The 24,798-nt window shown below is 38.2% G+C and overlaps 1 protein-coding gene across 3 annotated transcripts in view; it reads left to right on the top strand.

The window, feature by feature from the left end:
- The first annotated feature begins 2,970 nt into the window (after nucleotides 1–2,970).
- The window catches only part of rbm20 (RNA binding motif protein 20), a 47,203-nt gene continuing 25,375 nt past the window's right edge, over nucleotides 2,971–24,798 (top strand). For 2 of the 3 annotated variants that reach the window (XR_312004.1, XM_005743631.1), the window contains exon 1: nucleotides 2,971–3,486. Coding sequence is in view for 2 of the 3 variants with exons in the window: in XM_005743631.1 (XP_005743688.1) it covers nucleotides 3,365–3,486 (122 nt within the window). In the remaining variant the exon portion in view is untranslated. Of the gene's footprint in view, nucleotides 3,487–6,211; nucleotides 6,260–24,798 lie in introns of those variants that run through there. The other variant, XM_005743632.1, reaches the window with a different exon arrangement.

The following is a 24,798-nucleotide window of genomic DNA, read 5'->3' as shown; positions in this document are numbered from 1 at the left end:
AAGAGTTCTTACTTCAGAAACAGTTCTCCAGGTTTCTTGAAGCTCTTCTTTGGATGTTGGCTGTCTTTTGTTTTTTCCGTTTTCTGTCAAAATGATCCAACACTGCTTCATTGACTAATCCATGACTGATAGTGTTCCACTGAGTGTTATTACTTCATGGACAGTGTTTTTGTGGACAAAGTCATATACGGAAAAAATATCATTGCTGGTCAGATTACACGGTGGATTTAACTCTGACAGTACTTTTCCGTGTTCCTAATTCCATCAATTTTGACAAGATCCCCAAAGCCAGCGACTGAAATACGTCCCCAAACCATGACAGAGCCTCCGTCATGTTTCACAGATGGCTGTAGATACTCATCATTGTACCTCTCTGGTGTCATCACTCCATAAGACGTGCTGCCACTGATTTTCAGTTTGGTTCATGTGTTATTTTGCGTTGCTGGATATATTGTAACTATACATAATAGCTCTTTGTAAATCACATTGGTGTTGCATTGGGGATTATTTTGTAGATTCAACTAAAGAAACTGAAACAAATTGTATGTCTTTGTGACAGGCTGCTAGTAACAAAGCTAAATTGTCTGCTGTGTGTAGATAGACACTGGTTGATCCCTTGAGTTAGGTGCTTTTTTATGTTTGAATGACTGACGGGTCAGTAGGTCAAAGTGGTGTAACAGATATAAACACTTTAGTCTGAAAATGATCAGGTACAAGGACCGGACTGAAAATGATTGAAGACGGAAAAAGATTGTAATTGTCTGAATATACAAAAACTGGGAACATGTAAAAAACATTTAATAAGTAACAAATGTGTCCAGAGACAGTTTGGCTTCCTTAACTGCTCTGACTGGTTGGTCATATATCGCTGTCCATTTGCCATTTTTACCCTGTAAGTGCTGTGAAGTTGTGACTTGGACAGCACTTTGTCACTGATTAGGTCTTTGCGAGGCCTCTTGTTGTCACTCATTATCATCAAAAACCACTTTTCATCACTTGGCTTTCCAACCACAGCTGGCTACATTGAATATGACAGATCACTTGTCACTGTCGTCTCAGTTCACATGACGGTGCTAAAGTTAGCTCCTGTATTGGTGAATTGTGGGAAATGTGGTTTTATGCCACACATTTAGATGGATATATTCTGATTCCTTTCACCTCACATAGTCATTAAAACCAGAGTGCATTTTTGTATAAACAGTACACAGAGACTCAGATGGATAAAAGTGAAGTACTTTCACATGTAGGCGAAAAGTGATAAGCTATCAGCCGTATGTAGGTATTAGTTTTATAAACAGCATTCCCTAAACTGCTCCAGCTGCAGTTTAGTGGCTCTTTGGGTGTAAGTTAAAGTGCCCAACTTAATGTTTTAATGTGACTACATGTAAAACAAAGTCATAGCAATTAGCCTTCATTTTTTCTGTATTTCTAATATTGTTGTTCTGTTGTGTATAATTCTCTTGAGATAAAATTGCCTTGATGTATCACAACTGGAATAAATAAGAGAAAAAAGGAACAAAAATATGTTCATTAATCATTTTGTAATGAAAATAAAACTGGCTGTCAAGTCTTTGTTATTGTTTTGTTTTGTTTTTTGAAAGATTCAATACAGAATCAATACAGTTTAAATGTATTTCACCTCTCTTAACTGCCACGCTTATCATTGAGCCATCCAGGCACACACCATTATAGAAACCACTTCATGCTACAGTGGTATCTGCTTTCTCACAGCGCCAAAAATAAGTGTGGGGGATTGTTATGTAGAGTTGTCACATGCATATATACACTCACGCTTGCTTGCACACACGCAACGCATAGCGATAGTTTCCTGGCGGTTGTCGGCAAGGTGTGTCAGATATTTTCCAGTTTTGCCATTCATCATTCAAGCAGTCAGTGCGAAGATGGAGAGAATGTGGCATCTCGTGGACGATTAGGAATTGCCTCCTGCTTTTCTGTGACTTGAATTTGATTGCTTGACTGTTTCTGTGCACTACAATTATTTACCATAAACGGCTGATCAGTCAGGAGCAGCTTCCTTGAACAACCACGAGTGTAGCGGGTCTGTTTACATTTTAGAGTAACAGCTTAGCCGCAAGCTCCAGCTCCTTATTTTTTTCCTCCAGTCTTCATTGTGTACAAGTAGATTTATTAGGGCAAATCCAGATGAGCTATGAAACTCTAATCCACTTGTAAAAGCATATTGTGAAAGTTTTTCAGTTATTTTATAAATTTAGGTTTCAAGACTTTGCTGAAAATCTTTGTTTCGTGATCAATCAGATAAAATAGCAGCTATATCTAGATGATATGTTTGTCTATGGGGAGACATGGTTTAGGTTTCTTTAAACAAACATCATCTCTCAGATTCTCTGACTCATTTCTTGGAAACTTTTTTCTAGGTTTGTCTTCATAACTTAAATCCCCCTGCAAAATTACACTTTCCTTTGCAATCTAAATAAATACCCAAAAATCCAACCGTGCAGCACGTACAAGACCCGGAGGATTGATGTGTTGTCACTCTGTATGAGCCTTTTCTTAATGGTGATTTATTATCAAGCACACCCTACTTTTTGGCTGACAGATGTGAAACCTCAGCCTGTCTGACCATTGCAAAATGTTAATAATCTGACACTGTGTTCCAGGCCTAGAGACTGGATCTCTCCAATGATTCAGCAGCTAAATTGATCCCGACACCTACTGAGTGACTGATGGCATTCCCAGAACCGCAGTGCATGCCTTCATCAGCCAGACTATGCAAGCGTGCGTGTGTCTGTGTTTCTGTGTCAGTGTAGAGGTGATAATCAGCGGTGGCTGGAGAGACCTTCTCGTCCCTGTTGTTGTACTGCGTGGAGCTGTCCTGGGCAGGGACTCCCTTTTAGTCTATTTAACTCACACCCCCCTTATGCGGTCCCCTGAGCCCACCTCTTCTGTTATTCCCTCTTTAACTTCACTCAGTCATCCTCCTGTTTCTCTTTGAACAGGCGCTACACTGATTTCCCCATCTCTTGCCCCTGGAGAGAATACAGGAAGTGAAGGGAAGTCTTGGAAGTGTATGTAGCATAGTTTATAGGGAAAGACAGTTGGATAGCCAAGGGTAAAGGGGGCTTTGCTGCCTTTGCTGCTGTCGATCAGGAGTAGCTGTGCAGCAGAGACCCCGCTGAAGTGCTCAGCCCCCAGTCTCTTCCTGCCTGTTGGTATTTCTGTGGCCGTTCAGTGAAGAGAAAGAAAAAAAAAAAGACAAAGAAAAGCAGGCTGGAGAAAGTTGCCCTATCAAGATCTGGTGTCTTTGGTCTGAGGTGGTTACTTCTGAGGGGGGTGACTGGAAGGGTGTAAAGGCTGGGGGTGGTGCTAGGGAGTTTGTTTTGCCATGCAGAACGTTTGGGATCGGACAAGCAGCGTTGACAGTGACAAAACAGGTCATATAATAATGCTGGGAAAAGGACAAAGCAGTGGATACCCCCCTGAGACAACAAGCAACACCTTACAGAGGTAAGAGCAAAATCTGTAAACCGCAGAATCAGGATACAGTACAAACACATGCCAGGTGCTCACGTGGCTCTATGAAAAAAAGTCCACAGCACGTTTTTGCAGTGGTATCATGAATATCCTGAAAAAAAAAGTTGTGATGTTGGAAAAATGTCTGCATCTGTCCTGTAAGGTCTTCTTGCATGAAATCGAATTTGATAACCTTAAATACGGCTATCTATAATGTGTCTTAGTGAATATTACTACAGTACTGAGGATTTTATACTCACCATATATAAAAAAAACAAAACAATATGCAACAATATAACAAAGTGCTTATTAAAATTTATTTTAAAAATATCTGCGCTTTAAAGAGGCTCTAAGGTTCTTTTTTTGGAAAAAGCTATATAAAATTAAATAAAAGGGAAATTGTACAGTCAGCAGGTTTATCTGAATATACTGAGCTAACACATTTTCCCCTTTAAACATATCCAGGATTCATATTAAAAAGCAGAAATGCTGACTGAAAATAAACGATCGGCCTTGCTGTGATTTTTTTTTCCGCTGCTCATTCAAATCTGTGGTTGTCTTGTTCAAAATATTAGATGTGTTGAAAACAATCCCACTGTTTTTAACGTCACACGTTTGCTGCTGCTTCTTAAATTGGAATAAATTATATTTTGTAAACTACTTAACCTTTTAAAACCAAAACAATTAATTTAGGAAAATTAGCTGTTTTCAACATGTACTCTGTACCTAAGACCACTAAATTCAGTTGATAAACATATCCATTAAATTTAGAAAATTAGATGTAATTTGTAAGCCAAACAATGTGAAGTCACTGAAAGGTCTTATATTAAATTTGTCAGCAGCACAGTATCACTGAGCTCAAGCTCTGCAACCCTACAATAAAACTGTAAAACGTATGTGATCATTTCTGTAACAAATCTTGATTATATTGATTATATTTTGTATTTATTGATGATTTTTCTTTGAATTACTGTACATACAGTGTGTGAGGAGACAACTGAGCAATTTGTCTTTAAATATTAATATGAATTGGTGGAAACGTTTATTGGGCAGAGAGTTTCTACTGAATGAATACATGAAAATTGTTGTGTGTGATAGTATCAGTAGCTACATTTTATTTGGTTAATTGCAAATCAGCAAAGTAAAAGAGTTCGATAGCACTTTAATGGACTTCCATTCTGCTGTTTATTTAAGATCGTCATTCAGTTAAGGATTTGTCGCCCTGCTTGCTGCCATCATCAAAACAAACAAAAACCCAACATGTAGTCAGACTGTGCAGCCTTAGAACGACTTTTTCTCGAGACTTATTAGTTACCTAAAAAGTATTGTTGGATAACCTGGAGAATCAAGAGCTGAGATAAATTATTAAAGGAAAAGTGTTTAAGGGAAATAAAGTCTAAATATTCCAAAACCAGAAACAAGCAACGGTAGGATTGTACAAATGTTCAAATTTAATAGATCATTATGCGCTTTCTTAAACATCGACCCGAGTGTTTTCAGTTACACTGTGACACGCTGAGGTCTTCTTGTCTTAAGTGCTATAAACATTTTCTTAATTCTCAAATATTCAGCCCAGGCATGGATATCATTCATTTAAACATGTCAGAAAAAATCTTTCAGATATAATAATCTGAATTTTGTTAGTTATGAGGAATTTGTACATTTGTACATAAGGCAAACTTTTAGCTCAGATATTTTTTCAGACTAAAATAAAATACACAATTTCTTACTTTTAGCTCTGGAAATGTCTGAACATGTAAAATAATAATAATTTTTTATTTTTTTTAATGGAGCAAATAGATTTTCCAGCGCTTAGTGAGTCTATGTGCAGGGTTTTCTCACTTGCAGTGACTGTTACGCATTCGAACTGCTGTGCAAACCTCTGCCAAACAAGAAAAGTTAGGGCTCAACAAAAACAAAAAAAATTCTGCCAGACTTTCTATGTTTCTGCATCACACGAATAAGGCTGTACAAAAAATAAACATGAAAAAAGCAACAATAGGAATGTACAATTATGTACTAAGATCATTATAATGCAGCAAATAAATATGTGCAGTAAGAAAAAGTATCTGCTCTTTGGGTAGTAGACTGTAACAAGACTTTTTGTTGTTGTTGTTGTTAAAAGCTGTCACCCCTTTAAGAAAAGAGCCATTTTAGCTGCTTTCTTAAACACCTACCAGGGTCTTTTCAGTTGTAATGTGACAGATTATCCCAGATATAAGACAGATATAAGGAATTAGTTCCATCAGGAAGCTTTTTCTTTTTCATATCACCACAGGCTACAATAAAATAAATGGATTTTCCAGAGCCTAACATGTCCACGTATGCAGTTTTCTGACTTGCCGTGAATGTATACGGACCACTGTGCAAACATCTGCACAATTAATAAGGAAACTATAAAGTTGTAACATGTCGTTACAAAAACATTCAGCCAGAATTTAGGACAGGACCGAAGGATCCGGGTGACCAGACTGCATGTTTGTGGTGGTTTAGTGGTGAGTAGCCTGTGATGGATTGTCCTGTAACAGATCAGTTGAGCATGCTTGACATGCTTTGTCACACCATCTATGCATTAGCATTCATACCTTCCCTTATTTTGCCATTTCACTTTCCTCATCTTATGACTCTTTCCCACCTGCCACGGCTCTATATCACTGTGACAGCGCGTCACAGAGGGGAAAGTTCAGTGTCTGAGCGAATTTTACCTTGTACCACAGACCGTGCGGCTCCGCATCGGAAGTTGATATGTGAAAATGCAGCAGGAAAGGTAAAAGCCGGTGTTCTTCTATCGATGTGCTGATACTTTTCTTCCGTGCTGTGAAAGCCACATTTCAGAACAAAACAGAACAAAACTCAAAGGCATTACATGTTGTAATACGTTACGGTCTAAAACTCAGCTTTGTAAAGAACAACTTTGTCTTTAATGAAGTAGTGAATATATTGCATTTGATTTTTGGGTTAGTTGTAAAAGCATTTGCGTTTGGGAGTATCCATGGATTTATAAATAAAGCTATAATCATGTACTTATATTTTTATAATATTTATTTGTTTGTTCACTGTAAATCAAAACAGCAATGATATAGTTTATTTTATGCTCCTCTTCTATTTAACGTTACATTGGTACATATTTAAGCTCATCAGGACAGAGAATGTTCTGCATTGATAAACACGTACAATTATAATATTTATGTGTTTTATTTTATTCGTCGACTGATCTGTGATCTTTTTTTGCCTGTCTAAATGTCTGTGTTCTCAAAACTTTTAATGTAATAAATACCTTTCAGTGGAGGCAGTGTAAGTGTAAGAGGGGAGCCAATTGAGTTGAAGGACCATTTTGCCATGTGTAACCACGCTCGAGCCTTAGGGAAAGTATATAGCCACAGCTGTCGAAAGCAAAATATTGAAAATAACTATGTTGTGGTTCAGGGAAACAGAAGCATCCTCCAAAAATCCTCTGGAGATCTAGTTTTTGAAAATGAAGTTTCACAGATATTTACTCTTTCGGGCTGTCCCCCTCTGGTGACGTGTTGTTAACATCCTTTTTCTGTTGTTTAAATCTCATAGATTTTAAGCCATTAAACACAGATGTCTGAAAATTGACAACAATAGAAAACTATTGATGTGTTTTATCAAAGCAAATTCACATCCTTTAGTTTGCTGCCAAGTGTGTCATGTTTAAAAGCGCTCTTTGCACCGAGTCGTTAACTTGAAGTTTCAATCATCCCTGCAATCCCCTGCAAGGTCATTAACGGGAGCTAATTTAGACTTTCGCACACTTTAAATGGATCTGGCCAAATGGCCGTCTGGACAGAGAAGTGTTGAGTGATTGGTGTGGTCGCTTTGCAGATCTGTGATTGTGCGGGATCCCTTTGAAACCCGTGATGTTGGTTGGCACAAGGCTGAGCAAATAAAAAATACAGAGTAGTTAATTTTTTTTTATGTTTTAAAATAACATTTGATACTAAAATACAGTCATCACTGTCCCCTCCAATAGATCTTGTCTCTCCTTAAGAAGACAGAAAAGTTGACAAAACAGATTAATTACGCTCGTCCTTCATTTTTTACCAGGAAGATTTGTCCTTTCTGTTGCTTACAGAAAATCTTAATTTCTAGTGTCACCTATTTGTGTCACGGGACCATCTACCTCCCCCACCAACACCTCAAGCATGTGTTCACTGCCTTGTTGACACGTGGCAGCAACTGTGGCTAATCCTGATGTTAAATGGTTGACAGTTGCACCGGAGAAAGTCTTCGTAGGTACAACGGCCGCGCTGGTGTCCACTTTCAGCCAAGTGTAGGTGCATCCTGTAATTGGATCATTAAATTAGGCTGAGGATGTTACCACAAAATGCACCATTAATATCAGCCCACGGCACAACAAAGAAGTTTCATTCTCTATAACTTTAACATAGCCTTTGTGACTTGTACACAAAGATCAGTGTCTCTAATGCAGAGTAATAAAGCATAACAGTAAAAACAAACACGTAACAGTTTATTTGGCTGGGCTTTACCTAATTTAAATGATTTTTAAGCTTGAGTACACCTTTTCTAAAGCTCTGCAATATTTCACTTAATTCGGCACACATTCTCTTACAGCACAAGGCCATTGCCAAAACTATTAAATGCATATTCTTCAAGCTAACAGTCTGTGAAAAGGCCTTAGAAAAACATTGTTACAAGCAGGATTTGTGACATGCCACAATGGTGAAAGAAAGTTTAGGTGGTGGCAGACTCCAGCAGTATGCTGTAGCTTTAATGGCTGAACCAAACAGTAGATCCAGAGGCTAAATAAAAGACTCACAGAGCAAAAATCCAAAAATTCAGACAAGGAAGATTTACAGGAAATTTCGAAACAAGTCACAAGAAAATACTGGAAATTGCTGAGATAGTCTGACAGGAAACAGATGGCAGCATGGCTGTATAAAGAGTAATTAAGTCAAGGGAAACAGGTGTTGGGGGCAAACAGAAACCAAAGGAACAAGTACAATAAACTGGTAGAACGTTTCAAAATAAAACAGGAAATGATCATACGGAGTCTGTGCTGGTTGTGACAGTAAATTCATGTCTGTGGTTCTTCTCCTGCAGCACATGGGGTTATGTCCTGGTGGGAAAGGGTTTATAGGCGTTGAGTTGGTAGACTTAGCAAGGCTAACTATTTGGAACAATGGGAGTGGTCAGAGTTAAAGGGGTTTAAATGTCTTTACAAATGGTATCCACATTAAAAGACAGCAATGATAAAAGAGCATTGTCAAATATCTGCATCTGTATATATTTACCAATGAGATTTGCACGCAACTTAGACGGGCTTGAGAGGGATACACCACTTAATCCCGAAATCATCACAGTTTCAGTTTGGTTCTGGTGTCTCTATAAATGAAGCGGTAATATGACGCCGATGCTGTGATGGTCTTCTTAGCTGATGCAGAAAAAAATCACAGACGCAGCTCGAACAATATTAATAAAATGAGAGGCGGTAATTGTTTGTGACGTTTGATTGCAGTTGCTTGGATTCATCAGTAACACAGTATCAGCTGCACATTACTGAGAATCACACAGACTTTTGCTCTTTCAATGGATGGACTGTAATTCTAGCACCATGAGCACAAAACTGAGAAAGATTAGCAGGATCGCTCAGAGAGACAGTCATACTGTTAGGATGGTTACAGTTTGTTCAGCGTAGAGCTTAAAGTATCCAGTAGCTGTTTGAGATTTTTACTTTTTTTTTTTAAATTTGTGACTACTTCTTCTTGAAAATTATTTAGTTACAGTTACATAGCATAACATGAATCTTTTGAGCAGTTGATCCTAGCTCTAATTACAAGAGGCAATCAGTCGTCTTTGGGATCAGCTCTTCATCACTACCTTTCCAGCTCTTAATGCTTAAATATATGAGCTGGCAGAGTTTAAAGGTCTCGATGTGAACACAATCTAAATTTAAAGGGTTGTTCATTTGAAACGGATGAAGTGTACTTCCCAGCGGGGGCTGCAACATTCTTTTTTTCGGATAAATTCTTCAACGTGTTTGTAAGATTTGCTCCGTGCATGTGAACAGTGACTGCTTTTATATGTTTGTGATGGTGCCTTTGTTGGGCCTGGGATAATATTTCACTATCCTAATATAAATAAGCCTTTGTCCATTTCCAAAAAACAAAAATGGGAAGATTATGTGAAAAGTTTAGTAAGGACACATTCTCGTCATGATCCACTGGCAGCTCATCAAACACTAAACTGGGCACTTTTTATTTAACGCTGACTGTATGGCTTGTTTTCCATCTTTATGAGTGCTTGCATAATCACTGTTATTAAATAAACTATGCATTTTTTTTATCAAACCATCTGCTGCTGGACTAGACATTCCTCCTTGTTATAACAAATTATGCTGGGACAACAGCTCTGCTGCTCTTCTGCAGATGTGGGGGTTGCATCATCAAATTATTGAATACATTTTTTGTATCTTGTGTCTGTGACAGTAATCAAATAACTTTAGTTTTTCATAATTTTGTATTTTGTTGTTCAGGTAGCGCGTAGGTAGTGTGCTGCATGTAAGCTTGGGTACGTGGGCACTTTGCTTGAATTGAGCATAATTAAACCCCACATTGGATTCAATGAGTCATAAATGAGTCAGATACTGTTTTAAGGTTTTGTCAATACTGCTGCTGCTATGCTATTTTCTTCTGACAAGGCTAACGCGAGTAGGAGGCCTCTGCTGCTTGTTGTCAATCAGTCGTTTAGTGGTATTTGTTCAAGATATAGTAAAGTGAGAGGATTAAAGGCTAATGCCACAAGCATAGTTCATTTTGTGACGCTCTATGTTGTGTATAAAAACTCGACTGACAAATTTGCTGCTATCCAAAACCAGCAGTCAGAAAGTTTAATACCGAATGTGAAAGTTTTTCACAAAGTTAGACGATTTTACTATTAATGCTGAGCACAATATTGATTTGTTTTCAACTTTTCTCACATGTAGGGCCTTGACGGATAAAGAAGTCCCTGTCAAGTTAGCAGAGAGCTTTTCTGTTTGCAGAGGCATGCGTGATTGGTGCTTACAGTAACCTGTTTTGCAGGTGGCAAAATTAATATTTTGGCTTTAGTAGTTAAAATGAACATTTACAGGATTTGTCAGCCAGTTATAGCACTGTTCAGCTGCAGTAAAAGCCTTCACTACAAAATATTCGAAATGTCTAAAATCTTGGGAATTAAAATGAATAAGTTTGTCTTTCTCAGCCTTTAAAGCTGTAGTTTAACCTGGGAGTAAGCTATTTTTCGAACCAGGAAAGGTCTGAATAGACTGGCTCTTCTGATTGTCCTAATTAATATAAATAAATGTCACCCTGCAGTGCAGCTACTGTATGTCAGACTTCAGTGCAAGGTCACACATTGCACACACACACAGTTAGAGGAAGCAGCTCAGTTCTGAATTGGGAGAATGTACTGAATGCATGTTGCCCTACAGGTTTAACAGAAGGAGAGTACAGGTGTTTAAGTGACACATAAACCCACACAGTATCACACAGCCACTCTGCTTTGCTCTGTTAGGCCGGCATCAACAGCTGAGGCCAGTGGAGATTGTAGCACGTGTGCTCACCCCAAAGGCATCTTCCTTTCATCCACATAGTGAGCAGGCCAGAATCCAGGAAATCAAATTCTCTGTATACTTGTCATGCACAGGTGGAGCTCGCACACACATACACAGACAATACCTGCAGATAAGAACTTTATTTGTTGATTTATCTTTGTTCTATATGAGGACAGTTCTTTTTTAAACGTTATGTCACATGTGCACACCAAGATTATGTCACTATGTCGTCCGTGGGTTTGCCAAGACAATCTAATCCTTTGTGAAGTGTACTTTAAAGACATACATACATTTAATCTCCATTTCATATATTTTAAAGACATTTTATATCATATTTTGCTTGTTACAATCCCAGATATATCAATTTGTTTAGGTGTTGTTTATCTGTTTCGTTGTGTCTACGCACTTGGTGTGTGGGTGTATTTTTGTTATTTTATGTGTTAGCGTGCTTTTGCTTATGCTGTGTGACTATGTACTACTGTAGCTCATTATATACTTGTCATTATAGAGCAAAGTAATCTGGCACAACATATTACCAGCAATGGATTTGTTATTGCATGGTGCTAATGTCTGCTAATGCAGTCTCTTTGTATCGTGAAAAAGAGCACCGCTGAAAGATAAATAGGCGGCGTTGGGCGTAGACTGTTCTGTTATGTTAAGGATTTAGCCTAACCTTGTGCTTACGATTTAAAATTGGTTGGTTATGTAAATTAAAAGAGCTAGTCTATTACTGGTTGTTGAATTTGGACTTGAATTCTGTCAGTATCTGGGTAGGGATAAGCAAGTGGCCCCCGTCCCATTACCCGGGGTTTGGCTATGTATAGGTCCTTAATAGCAGAAATACCACACTCAGCTTCTCTGCGTTAAAAGAAGGGCTGCTCAGTAGGGAACACCATGGCAAGCAGAAGGAAGGCAAAAGGTGATAAATACCTTTGTATAATTATTTATAATCACCATATAAATGAACTGCGTGTGAAATTGGATTCATTCATCTTGACCGTCACAGGCAGTGGAGCGGTGCCTGATTGTTTTTGCTGGCTTTTTTTCCATCCAGGGACATGTTTACATGTCTGGCTGACCACAGAAAGTCCCCACAGAAAGTCAGGTGGTCTAGGCTTAAGTGGTTTTTAATGGTTAATATGATCCAAAGCGTACTAATAACTTTGTCAGGTTTTGGTTATGTATATAGTGAAGATGCTCTGTGTTTATAAGGTTATATGTCTCCCTAATTTTTAAACCAGTGATAGATATTTGGAAATAAATCTATTCAGTACTGATTTTAATGATTAATAGGCAAAAACACTCAGTTGGTCTGCAGATATAGCAATAGAACTGCTTTTTGAAGAAAGCCATCTGTTTGTGATTAGCTGGTATTCATGCTGGAGGTTTCTTCCTGCTAAAGGGGAGTTTTTCCTTCCCACTGTCGCCAAAGTGCTTGCTCACAGGGGGTCATATGATTGTTGGGTTTTACTCTGTATGTATTATTGAAGGGTCTACCTTACAATATAAAGCACCTTGAGGCGACTGTTTTTGTTATTTGGCGCTGTATACATAAAATTGAATTGAATTGAATTGAAGTTTAAAAACTGTAAAAGCTGATATGTTATCAAACCTCATTTGACCAAATTCAGGATTTTATATCAAAATTTAGCTTTTTCTTTTGTAACTAGTAGTTTGAACTAGTTCATGACCAACGTACTTTGGAAGCTACAGCTCAAAGTCTTTTCAGCATTTCTGACTATCACCATGTTTCCTTGAACTGTTGACATATTTTCTAATAGTGAAAAGCATTCAAACTAATGGAAGTCTGGAAACTATAACTCAGTTCAATTCAGTTTTATTTATATAGTGAAAAATCACAAGTCACAAGGTTCTTTTTGCTGTAAGGTACAAAAAGGAGTGCAGTATTTCATTCATAGAGACATGTTTGGACATTAGACCTGTTTACCTGTCTTTATGTTTATATATCTGCCCTTGTTTGCTGAATTTCACACAGAAGTTTTGGTGTAGGCAATTTGTGGCTCTTTGTATTGCCTTTACATCTCCAACTGAACATTTTAGTGTATTCAGATAAAGTTCTCTGAACATTTTTGATTATTAATGTCACTACTAATCTAGTTCCGTTCTCAAAAGTCCAGAAAATACAAAACAAACTTGTACAAAAAAACTTTCTCATTACAATTCACTCTATCTTTGTATTTTACCATGTGTTTTACCAAATGACAGGACTTTCATCTGTAAGGCAGCTCAACACTGTTCACACTCTTTTGACTATATGTGGAAATGAGTGACAGCCTGAAGAAGCTTGATGATTTGTGGTGGAATTAAGATAGAGTTGGACATTTAATAGGGTTGGCTCATGTTGCTTTTTGACCCATTTCTATTTGTTTCACCCTCACGAGGGGCGCGAGAAAGTTGGGCTGAGGGAGTAGATGACAGAAGCTGTTCTCAGTGTAGCACGTTCAGACCCTGGGATATGCGGAGGACACCAGGTGGGCAATATATAAATTATCAGACATGCCAGGAGAGAGGACTCTTATAGTTAGAGCTAATATACAACTTTACAACTCAGCAATTGTAATTGTAGATACAGTCTGCACAAATGTTAATGGGGAAATGCCTGATATCCACTCTGGAGTTTGGCATAGCAGGTGAACAGAACAGCTGATAGAGTATATATGTTGAGAACAGGTTGCTGTGTCAAGAAAAATGATGAATGCTCTTGTGTGGAAATGGAGGCAAATGAAAGATATCTTACAATAAACACAGGACTTTGCTTATAACCCGTTTGGGAGAATAATGAAGTTTAGTGGAGTAGTTGTAAAATGGAGCCCTGAAGATGATATAAGGATTAAATAAATTTAACTCATTTGGACAAAAGCCATATTCAACTTTAAATCATTAAACAGTGTTTGATAAACTCTCCATCACAGAATAGCTTACTGTTTGAGTTTGTGTGTGGCTGAACTGCAGCCAACAAACAGGCCTCCAATGTTTCTGTGAGAGATGAGTAAGCACACGTTATCTGTTTATTATTATCTGTTTAGTAACATCATTACATAAATATTGTGTAGTACTATTAGATTATCTATAATATTGTCACAATTTAATTTAATGGGTAGATCTTTTATTTCATTATGACATAATGTTCAGTAAACATTGAATTCTTTTCTGTTAACGACGTCTATGAATGATTTAATAAAAACATAACTAACTAAAGAAAAGTGTCCCTAATCCTATAGTTGTAATCAGATCACTTTTAACATGTAAACCTTTACATTAAACCCAGCATCCCAGCTAGTTTGGAGTAGTTCTGGAGTACTTAGTATTACATATACTCAGTACTTATATGTATAAATATTAAGCAGTGGAGTTCTACAAAAAAAGTATTTTTTTGACTTTATAAGAGGCCAGTAAAGACTATAAAGTTTCTGTGACCACTTTTAATATTTAAGCTCCCCACAACTTTATTAATTATTGTCTTTCATCTTAAAATTAAAGGCTACACATGTTTAATGGGTTAACTTGACAACATCAGCACTCTAATTTATCCTTTTTTCAATTATTTTTTATTTTCCTGTAGATTAAAGTCACTTTTTGCCTCCCTTAACTTTAAATAGTGAAATTTCAACAATAAATCAAGATGCCTGAGCTACATTTACACACTAAAATACCCCCACTTAAGTCACTTGGCAATTTGTCTACATATTGGAATGGGAGTGTTTCCCATGAGACCACATTACTACTAGTGAGAACCACTTTATCTGCCATCTAGCCCCCTTTGTGTTATCTTTCATGTAAGCATCAGAAGCATGGCACTTTGCCAGACCAGTAAATAAATATTACTTAAACATTTTATACAATTTAAAAACTCAAAGAAGAAGTATATGTATACTATTATCCTAAATATAAAACCATCCAAGCTTTTGGACAAAATTGAGAAAATCAGAAAATTTGTTTCTACACTCTGTAAAATAACATCGGAAATAACATTATTTATGCTACCAAGAAATGCTGAAGTCTTTCAGGCCCTTACACCAAGCTTTGAAAAGTTTTTGTCTTGAAGTGAAGTGGAAATGATGGCACTGCTGAGGGGACAGTACAAGTAATGATGTGTTCACACCAAATGTGAAGAGAAGTTTTGCCTTAGTTTATTCCCATGAGTACAGCTGCATGACTTGAAGTTTTTGAAACAAGAAATAATCACCCCTAAAAGCCAACGAGGAGTACCACTGAAAGCTAGAACCAAGTGGGACGATCGTGGCTCAAGAGTCGACAGTTTGTCTTGTAATTGGAAGGTTGCCGGTTCGAGCCCCAGCTTGGTCAGTCTCGGTCGTTGTGTCCTTGGGCAAGACACTTCACCCGTTCCCTACTGGTGGTGGTCAGAGGGCCCGGTAGCGCCAGCGTCCGGCAGCCTCTCCTCTGTCAGTGCCCCTCAGGGCAGCTGTGGCTACAATGTAGCTTGCCATCACCAGTGTGTGAATGTGTGGATGACTGAATGTAGTGTAAAGCACTTTGGGGTCCTTAGGGACTAGTAAAGCGCTATACAAATACAGGCCATTTACCAAGTTGCAGTAATATATTTTCAGAAGTTACCATAACTTCCTGCAATTTTGCCCATATTACTCCAGGCACCATACTTGAGCTCAGTGTGTGATTGTGTATGAGGAAACTCCAATCTGATGGTTTTTCACATATTAACTATTTTAACTATCTTAACTACTTGCACTGGCCGGCACAGTTGAATAGTGTTTGCATGTAATCACACCACAAGACAAGGTACCTTCATGTTTGTTGTAAATGCACAATACATCTGCTAACTGCTAAGGATAAGTGTCTTGCTTAAGAGCATCCAAGTGGGGTAGTAAGCAACAGTATTTCTTTTATGTTACCACATACATTTTATACTGCAGGACTATATATCATCACATAAACTTTAAAATCTGTGTATATAAATTTCTGAGGAGGAGAATGCCAGTTCAGAAGCATTATATGGTAAGCTTTAACAATGTGATGCAGAAGCATGAATGACCATCATCCAGATGACCTCTTTTTAGGGGAAGACTTTGCTTATTTAAGCAAGATAGTACCGTCATATTCTGCAGAAATTACAAAAGCTTAGCTGTGGAATCGGTAAATCAGAATGCTAAACTGGCCTGAAGTTCATTTCTGACATGCATCAGCGCGTTATGTTGCAAAAAATGCATGAGGCCCAAACTGTGGAGCAGATCCTTAATCAGTCACCCAAGAAAGGGAAAACATGTTGAAAACTACTGCAGCTGTGCTCCTCAGGTTCAAAATGCATACAGTGTGTTTGAACAAGGCTTAATCTTTCACCAGGATAAATGGCTCCTTTTCCAACTGTTGAAAATATGCTCCTGGCATCAAATTCAATATTAGGATAAATTTCCTCATCGTACATGTTTTTGCACTGTGTTCAGACAGATATAGAGTATACCATCCATACCACTCAATGCGAGGATTATGGCACAGCTGCTCCACATTTTTGGTAATTACCGACGTTTTTTATTCATTTTTTATTCATTTTTTAATATTGCTGTCATGGTTTATCCACCAGTATTTGCATGCTTTCTCAAACGATATAAAAATGTGCATAAAAGTGGGAATTTAGCTCCGATTTTCAAGGGCTGTAGTTTAAATTATTTGCCTGTCATTAATTTTGCTCTTTTGTATTTTCAACAGAATCTTTTTTTGGTATTGAGGTTTTACCTCTACTTTATAATTCTCTCTTAATTGTAAGAGTTTGATCAATTATAAAACTTCAGCCTTCTCTTCAAGTTAAGTCCTACTGATTGTCCCAAAGTGTGGAGCAGCAGGCATTCAGGACTCACAGTATTTTTGGTGTAGTGTTGAGTCATGGAGAGGTTTTGGGGCCTGGAATGAGTCACTGCCCTGTCTATCTGCACAGACCTTACATAACACTAAAACAGTCTTTTTTTTAAATACTCAACTTGGCAAACTAGGTCAGGTCATCGTCATTGTGTTGATGTAACATCTAACTTTTCTTCTTTTTTTTATCGGTGTGGGTTGCATTATTAAAAGGCTTTGAGCTCTTTAGCTTTAATAAGATGCTACTTTGTAGTTCATCTGTCGTTATAATATGTAGGTTAATGACAAATGAGTAGCTGAAAGCAAAAAGATCATCTTCATTTTGTCATTACACTTGACTCATCACTGCTATGCAACTCTTTGTACACATCTTATCACCTTTTTAGAAGCACATTTGTGTGTATGTAGATTGACTCACCCACACTAGGTTTAATTACAGCATAGATCTTTGATCACGCCTCTTCTTTACCCTCATTTGAAAGGTTGGCATAATGTTTTTGTATGTTTTCATTTCTTTAGCTTTGCTCTTGGTTTGAAACTTTGTTTGAGGGTGGTGTAAGATGGAGTCTTATTCCAGTCCACTCAACTCTGTGTAAGACCGATGGCTGTCATTGTGGGCGTTAGAGAAGACAGGGTATGATCGAGTGGTGATGGTGAGGTAGAATTGCAGCTTGGGTTTTTCATTTCTTTATCTTATTTCCTTTAAAATCAAAAAGAATTAACCACATTCACAGTTTTAACACAGACAAAGTTTGTGGCTCTTCCTAGAAAATTTGCTAACTCCTTTTTGTGTAATGGCAACTTTGCTTTCAGGTGTTTACAATGTCCAACAATTACTCCACAGTGCTGTGTCCAAGGCAGAAACAATCATACGTCAGGCTGCTATTTCTGGCGTCTGCTATCATCCGCTCTCCATCCCCTATCACCGACTGACAGACAGGGATGATAAAGAGATGTCTGTGTGGATGTCTGGGATGGGGGAGGGAGGTGGCAGTGGTGGTGATGGGAGGTAAACAGTGGCTAAAGCACAGAACAGCCCCAAACAGGAAGAAATAATGAGATGGGGGTGTAGCTACATAGCAAGCAGGAGTTTGAGGAAGGGATTAGAAATCAAGCATGCTAATGGGCAGCCTAAAATATCCAGTGTCATAAGGGGGAGGTGACCTGGAAGATTTTTGCTTGTCACCACAAGGTCAGCATCCATGCCAAAGAGCTTCCTGCCAATTAACTTCCCAGCTAATCAATTGCACCACAGGGAGGTGGGAGAGGTGGTGGGTTGACATAATAATGGCACTTCTCCTTTTAATTTGTTCTCTCTGTTTTTCATTTGTCTGAGAAACACGGACTGTCAGCGCAGTGCACGAGGAAAAAAAAGAAAGTTACTCTGGTGTTTTTGTGTGTGGGTCTGGAACAGCTCAGACACAGCTGTCAGTGACTCATCAGTGTGAAGATAGCAGGGCAGTAACCTTCCTGACTCCCTGTGGTGTGTGTGGCTTTGCCTGTTCCCCTTCGCAGGCGGTAAACTGAAGACAAAACTCCCTCAGTCCGCTGAGGCGTTGTGTTCTCAGTAAAAACCTCTCTGGTTTATATGTATCTTTGTGTGTGTATGTTACACATAATTTCTAACTGCAGTGTGCTGCAATGCAGGCATGCTTTTTCATGTATATTTCTATGAGGGTTCTCTTGAAATGATGGTAAAAAATTTTTAAGTTGAAAACACACAGAGAGAAAGCTCTGTGTGTTTAAGTAGGGCTTAACAGCATATGGTACATTTATTTAAAATTGACCTGCTGTTTTTGTATTTATCACATATTTATCCCTGGAATTGAGCTGCAGGTTGGTGGAGCCTCTTACGTAATCATGTGTCTGAGCCGAGCGGTTTCAGCTACTCTTGCTTTAAGGACGCCTTTTTTCGGTTTTCAGATTGACTGCCATTCGTAAACAAAAATGTTTTGTGAACTATATTCCGGACACAACCATATTAAAGAGACGGGCTTTGATATTGTACCGATCCAAGAGCATTATTTGAAACTTTGGTAATGTGAAATATTACAGAAAATAAGGAAAAGCATTAAAATTTTAATTTGAAGTTTCTGAAAGTTATTGTATATTGTGGCAAAACAATGTTTGCACGAACCCAGTAGACATTTCATAGTAATTTTTTTCATTAGTCCTCCCAGAGCTGTTTCTACCAGACTAAGTTTACAGTAGTTTTTGTAGCCTCGTGGCATCTCAGATTGTTTTTGCATTGCAGTTATCGTACCGTATGGTGCTAACCACACACAGACTACCTCAATAACTGCTGCTGATCGAGGCGCATCATCAGCCTTATGCTATCAGATCGTTTTGCATTCAAAAATACAGAGATGCGACTTTCTGTACATGCAACTGTATATTGTGCAAATCTGTGAACATATTAAGTCAGTCTTTGTAATATGACTATAATTCTCTGCTCCATGACTAATGTGTCAGTTTGTAAACACAATTTTTTGTTATTCAATATATGTGTAGACATATGTGTGTGTGTGCGCATAGCAGTTTTTTCAGAATTTCACACTGAAGCTTGTCACAGATGCTGTGTGGATTTTTTTGTCTTTGACTTTGATTTAGTTTATGCGACTGAAAGGAAAGACGTGACTCAGCGCTGTGTATTTGTAGCTATAAAATGATAAAGTACAAGATGAGTAGTCTTAGTTTATCGCTTGAGTTTTATTAGTATGTATTACTCCAATGACTAAGCTCTGCAGAGAAATCCCTCGATGGTCATTACTCCAGGGCATAGCCAACCCATTCTGTCCACTGGCTTTGAGGGGGATTTCTCACTTACACTGGGACGACTGTCTCTTCTTTCCCCTTCGGTTCGTTTGTCGTTTTAGGGTTTCTGCAGAGCAGCTGTTGGAAAAGGTGGTAAAATCGCTTGCTTTCCCTGTTTAGGCTCATTTCTACTAATGGTTCTTTGAGCAGCCTGAGATGCCAGCAGTTTCCTGAGATGAGATATATTGAGCCATATGGCAGCAATGGCCTCTCTCTCACTGTCAGCTTTGTGTTATGTCCACCGCTGTTTTACTTTTAGGGTAAAACAGTATGACTGGCTGTTTTATCCTTCTGTCGTCTTCACTTTAACTCTCATTTTTATTGCTGTGCCATGTGGTTTGTGTCTTGACTGTATTTCAATATCACAATGAGACAACCCTGTTAAGCCAATTTTATTGGTAAAATAAAAGGTGACTGAACCATTACTCAACATGCAGTTTAGACTATATGAGCTACAAATAGCTAATAAGTTACTATTAATAAAACATGAAATTCATAGCAGATTATCCCTCTTTTTGCATGAGACCAATATTTCCAGTGAAAGAGAGAAAACAAGAAAAAAAGTCTATGTGTGCAATCACTTTCAATGTCTTTTGTTGAATTCGACTCCCAACCCACCCATAGCAAGTGAAGCTATTGAATTACCTTGTATTTAAAATACTAGTAAATGCCCATACTGTTGGAAAAATGATATATTTAATCACACTGTGAGAAGTAAAAGTGGTAGTAGATGTTTAATTGCTTAAATTTTGGGCGGTTTTAGCCCATTTGTAGGTAGTTTGTAGGCATTTATCATTCAAATTGGACATAAATGAGATGCTAATGTAGTGATCTTAAAGTAGTGGGTGCTTTAAAAGCATTCATTTTAGCCAGTTGCTATGTTCTTGTCAAACAACACAATGACTTCATTTTATAGTACGTTTAATTCCATATTTATGGATGTAAATTATAGATGTTGTTGCTACCAAGTAAAAATGATACGAAGCTTTTATAATGTGTTATTGGTGCACAAGTGCTAAAACAGGTTTCTTTAGTCTGTTGCTAGGCAGTTACAACAGTTTCTGAGACAGATAAGAATCTTCAGGGATTGTAGCTCATCCTTTGTACCAAGTTTAGTTGCTGAACTCCTGATTGTGTATGAGGACTGTCGCAGACAGACAGAGATTTTGCATATTGCAATACGATCAATACTCGTAGCTCTCCCACCCATTTTATTTGATCTTTGTCCAGTTTTGTGCAGTCACCTTCCTGCAGGGAATCCTGTGCATGCTTCACTTGGTTTGCAGTGGTTTTACTGAATTACATTGCTGGTTGGACTATTTATCGGCTCTAAAGGAATTTATTGAACCATTAATGGTGCATTTCAGCTCAGTTTGAAAAGATGCAATTTTATAATGTAGGTCAGGAAACACTGTGGCATGATTTAGTGCTACTCAGGGGTAGATGGAGTAATTTTAAAAGATGATGGGAGGTGAGAAAGGAGCTGCACTGCCATTGGCTGAGAGGTCAGAGACTGGGATGACACAGCTGGGTGCAATTGATATTTGTGAGGCTGGCAGAAGTGACAGATGGCAAAATGCAATGCTGGCTTTGGAAGGAGATGGAGGAGAGTGGGAGTGAGGTAAGACCGTGGAGAGAGGGTGAAAGGAAGGAAAGAGAGAAGGAATGAAGGAGGGGTTGTAGGAATCATCGCTACATCACGTTGCGCACCAATATAGCTCTGATGTTGCTGACCACAGTCAGGAACGACTAAACTTACGTGTTCCTTACTGTACCCCGCAGTTACACATCAACAGAAGTAATCAGTAAGCTTGTGGACATGTTAACCCCTTAGCAGTCCTACAAATTTACAATTAGTCCCCTAAACCATCCAATGTACCGTGGGCGGTACGTCCGACTGCTAACAGGTTAAGCTTTATTTTGATGTTTACACTGGGAATTTCACAAAGAAACATGAATGTGGTACGGCACAGCAGCTTCCAGTGAAAAGTAAATTTACTGTCTACACCCAGACAGCAGCTATAAATAACTATTTCAGAGCAGCAGAAAAAATGGCTGGTAAAGCTCAGCTGTCAAAGCCAACACACACCCCCATTCCTCATATTACTTCACCTCTGAGTCTTGTGACAGTTCCTGTGCTTGAATTCCCACATTACAAATATTTTACTAATCCAGTTTAGACAGGATTAACTCGCCAAGAAGAAAAGAAAATACTGTTGGGGCTGACTGTATTTCTTACATAGTATATTTATTTTAATTAAGGGAAATGGATCATTTTTTGTCTAACTGGTGCTAGTTTATGAAGTTTAGACTTTCCCTATGAGGTTGCCTTCCTTCTTTTCGCCAGCAGCAGCTCTGACAGCCAGCTGGATCGCTGATGTCACTCTGTCCAAAGTCCAAGCAAGCTGACTCACCTGGCCCTCAGCACTCAGCACCCAGTTTGACACTCAGTGTCAGCAGATCCCAGGTAACCGAAGGGCTTTTCTTAGCTCTTGTCAGCACTGCTGAATCAAAACTAACCACAGAACATCCGATAGACTAGAAAAAATGGACAAGTGTTGATAAAGGTTTGGCATTACAATTCATGGGTTACTTGTCATAGGTTTTTTTTGTAAATTTAGTGAATAGCGAGCACATTTTTTGTCATCAGTTGGCTAGTAAAAAAAATTTTGCATTCGTTTTAAGCAGGTGTCCCTTTAAAGTCCTTAAGTGGGCACCATGCCATGGGGGCTTTGACAACTAATTGCGGATTTCCTGCTAGGAAACATATTTTTTGGAGGGCTCTTAAAAGTCCACAGTTGGGAGACAGCTGTCAAGTAAGACTTTTGACCTGCATGTTTCTCCACGACTCCAGTATCCTACCAGCCTATGCTTGAAACAAGATCACCTTCAGCTACCGTGTGCATGTGAGAACTAACTCTCTTAACGTGTAGTTGCATATCTCCTGTTCACTTTTGGTGTAAGTCATTGATTTAAAGGTTTGTTTGTTGCTGATTAGCCTGGGCGGGGTGCATGCGATTGAAGTTGCCCCACAAACTTTAGTTTACATTTTAATATGACTTCATAAAACCCTGTGACTGATCCCCTGCATAAATCTTACCATTTTACAAGCATCACCAGAGAAACATGGTATGGATCAAAGTGATGCCTTTGAGTGGATGTGTCAGCTTTACGGGGGTTGCGATGGGCCAGACCCTATGTCTCTGTGGCCGAGATACCTCACCTGTCGCTAGAAACCTATAAATCAGGAACTACCGTCTGTGCCAAATGTGGACGAAAGCAAGCTGACCCCGCTTCCTAGCACATATCTCACCATGTGACCGTCTTTCGTTGCTTGATAGGCTGCAGCTATGTGTCTCATTTGTTGAAAAGTTAAATTAAGGTTCTGGAGTGTCAGTAATGATTTTTGCCCTATTAGGAAGAGCAGAGGTTACACGTGCTCCTCTTGATTAGTGTCTTGAGTCATGCATTCAGCAGTATCCACGTATATGCATCTCTCCACATTCTGTCTGCATGTCACATCTGTGCAAGGGATTGGAAAGCCTTTGTTTCCCATTCCAAGGCTACCATACCACCATCATGGCATTTCATTATGAGGCACACTTTCTAAATCACTGCCTGCAAATGTAAACACTGTATGTCATATTCTAGGAACCTGGTAAGGACCTGTTAATTAAAATGAAAAGAGTGCCCTCATATGGCAAAATGATGAATCCTTATCAGACCACCTGGGGCTACTTATGTTGATATGTGGCACCACCTAGTGGACAGCAGAAATAGTTTTTTGTAAGGAACCTACCTTGTAGGTCTTTTTACTAACAGTGTATGGACAAAAATAATGTCCCTTTTTAGTCAAAATGTTGTAAATTATTACATTTTATGGTAAAGATTGTGTGTAAGTGGAATTAGGCAAAAAAGATGACAACCCTGTCGGTTGGTACAGTCATCAGGAAATTAATACAAGCCAGTGAAGCAGTAGAGACATGATTTAATGTGGATCTAATCCTAAACTGCTAAAGAAATTTCTAATCAGTAAAACAAAAAAATAGAAGTGACAAAAAACATAATTAACGTTTTGATAATATGCAGAATAAACATTACTTTTGCATTTTAATGGAATTAAAATCGTCTGTGAATAGAGGAATAACATAAATACCATTCACAACCTTTTGTGTGAGACTTCAGGCTTTTCTGTGTACTTTCAGCTACAGTTTTTAAAAAGTCTGATTTTCTAAGTTGTACCACACTGTAAGAAAACAGCATTACAAGACATTGCAGCTGCAAGTACTTACAGAAAACGTTCTGAAGCTAAATCAAAAACTAAAGGAGACAAAATAAAATCTATGTTTAGTATAATTATCAGTTTGCTTTCTTTCTTCACTAACACACAATTTGTTTTTGCATTAGTCTGCTGGATCCAGTCAGAAAATGCAGTTGATTTAAATGTGTTAGAAACCAGTACTTGAAAGATATTCTGCAACTTTTTTTTGGTGAATTTTAATAATAATAATAATACGTTTACTACTATTAAAAAAATAATTGGGTTTTTTTTCTTGATAGTCATAAAGTATGGCAGTCAAACAAGCAGCTTGTTCTCTCCCTGCCATCTGGTTGTGACGCTAACAGATGGAGTGACTATAAATCTCTCAAACTGAAGGCTCCTTGGGAGTTGAATGCATGTATGCTTAAGTAAAGATTTTATTTGCAGCTGTAAAAAAATGTACTGACAGCACTTTACATAAAACCCCAATAAAAAAAAAGTAGGCTTACATATATTATGTATGTATGTATTATATATGTATTTTAATGTATATGTTTTTTGTAAATTTTATTTTATCTACAGTAGGCTGGAGTATAGTGTCGTGTTTTAAACATGTGTTTTGCCTGACAAGCGATCAGGGGAGGACACAGAAATCTCTTTGTGGTTCAGTCAGGAAAAGAATCTAATGTGAAAATCTGTCAAATCAAATGTACATGACTACCCGTGGTGACTTCTTATGAAATAGGAAGCGAACAAAATGCATTATGTAATTCTAATGATCTGGTTTTACCTACATGAATGCATA

This window comes from Pundamilia nyererei, unplaced genomic scaffold, assembly GCF_000239375.1.
Source record: "Pundamilia nyererei isolate P.nyererei 1_Seehausen unplaced genomic scaffold, PunNye1.0 scaffold00134, whole genome shotgun sequence".
NCBI classification, from domain to species: domain Eukaryota; kingdom Metazoa; phylum Chordata; class Actinopteri; order Cichliformes; family Cichlidae; genus Pundamilia; species Pundamilia nyererei.
This window is presented reverse-complemented; position numbering and strand designations above follow the sequence as displayed.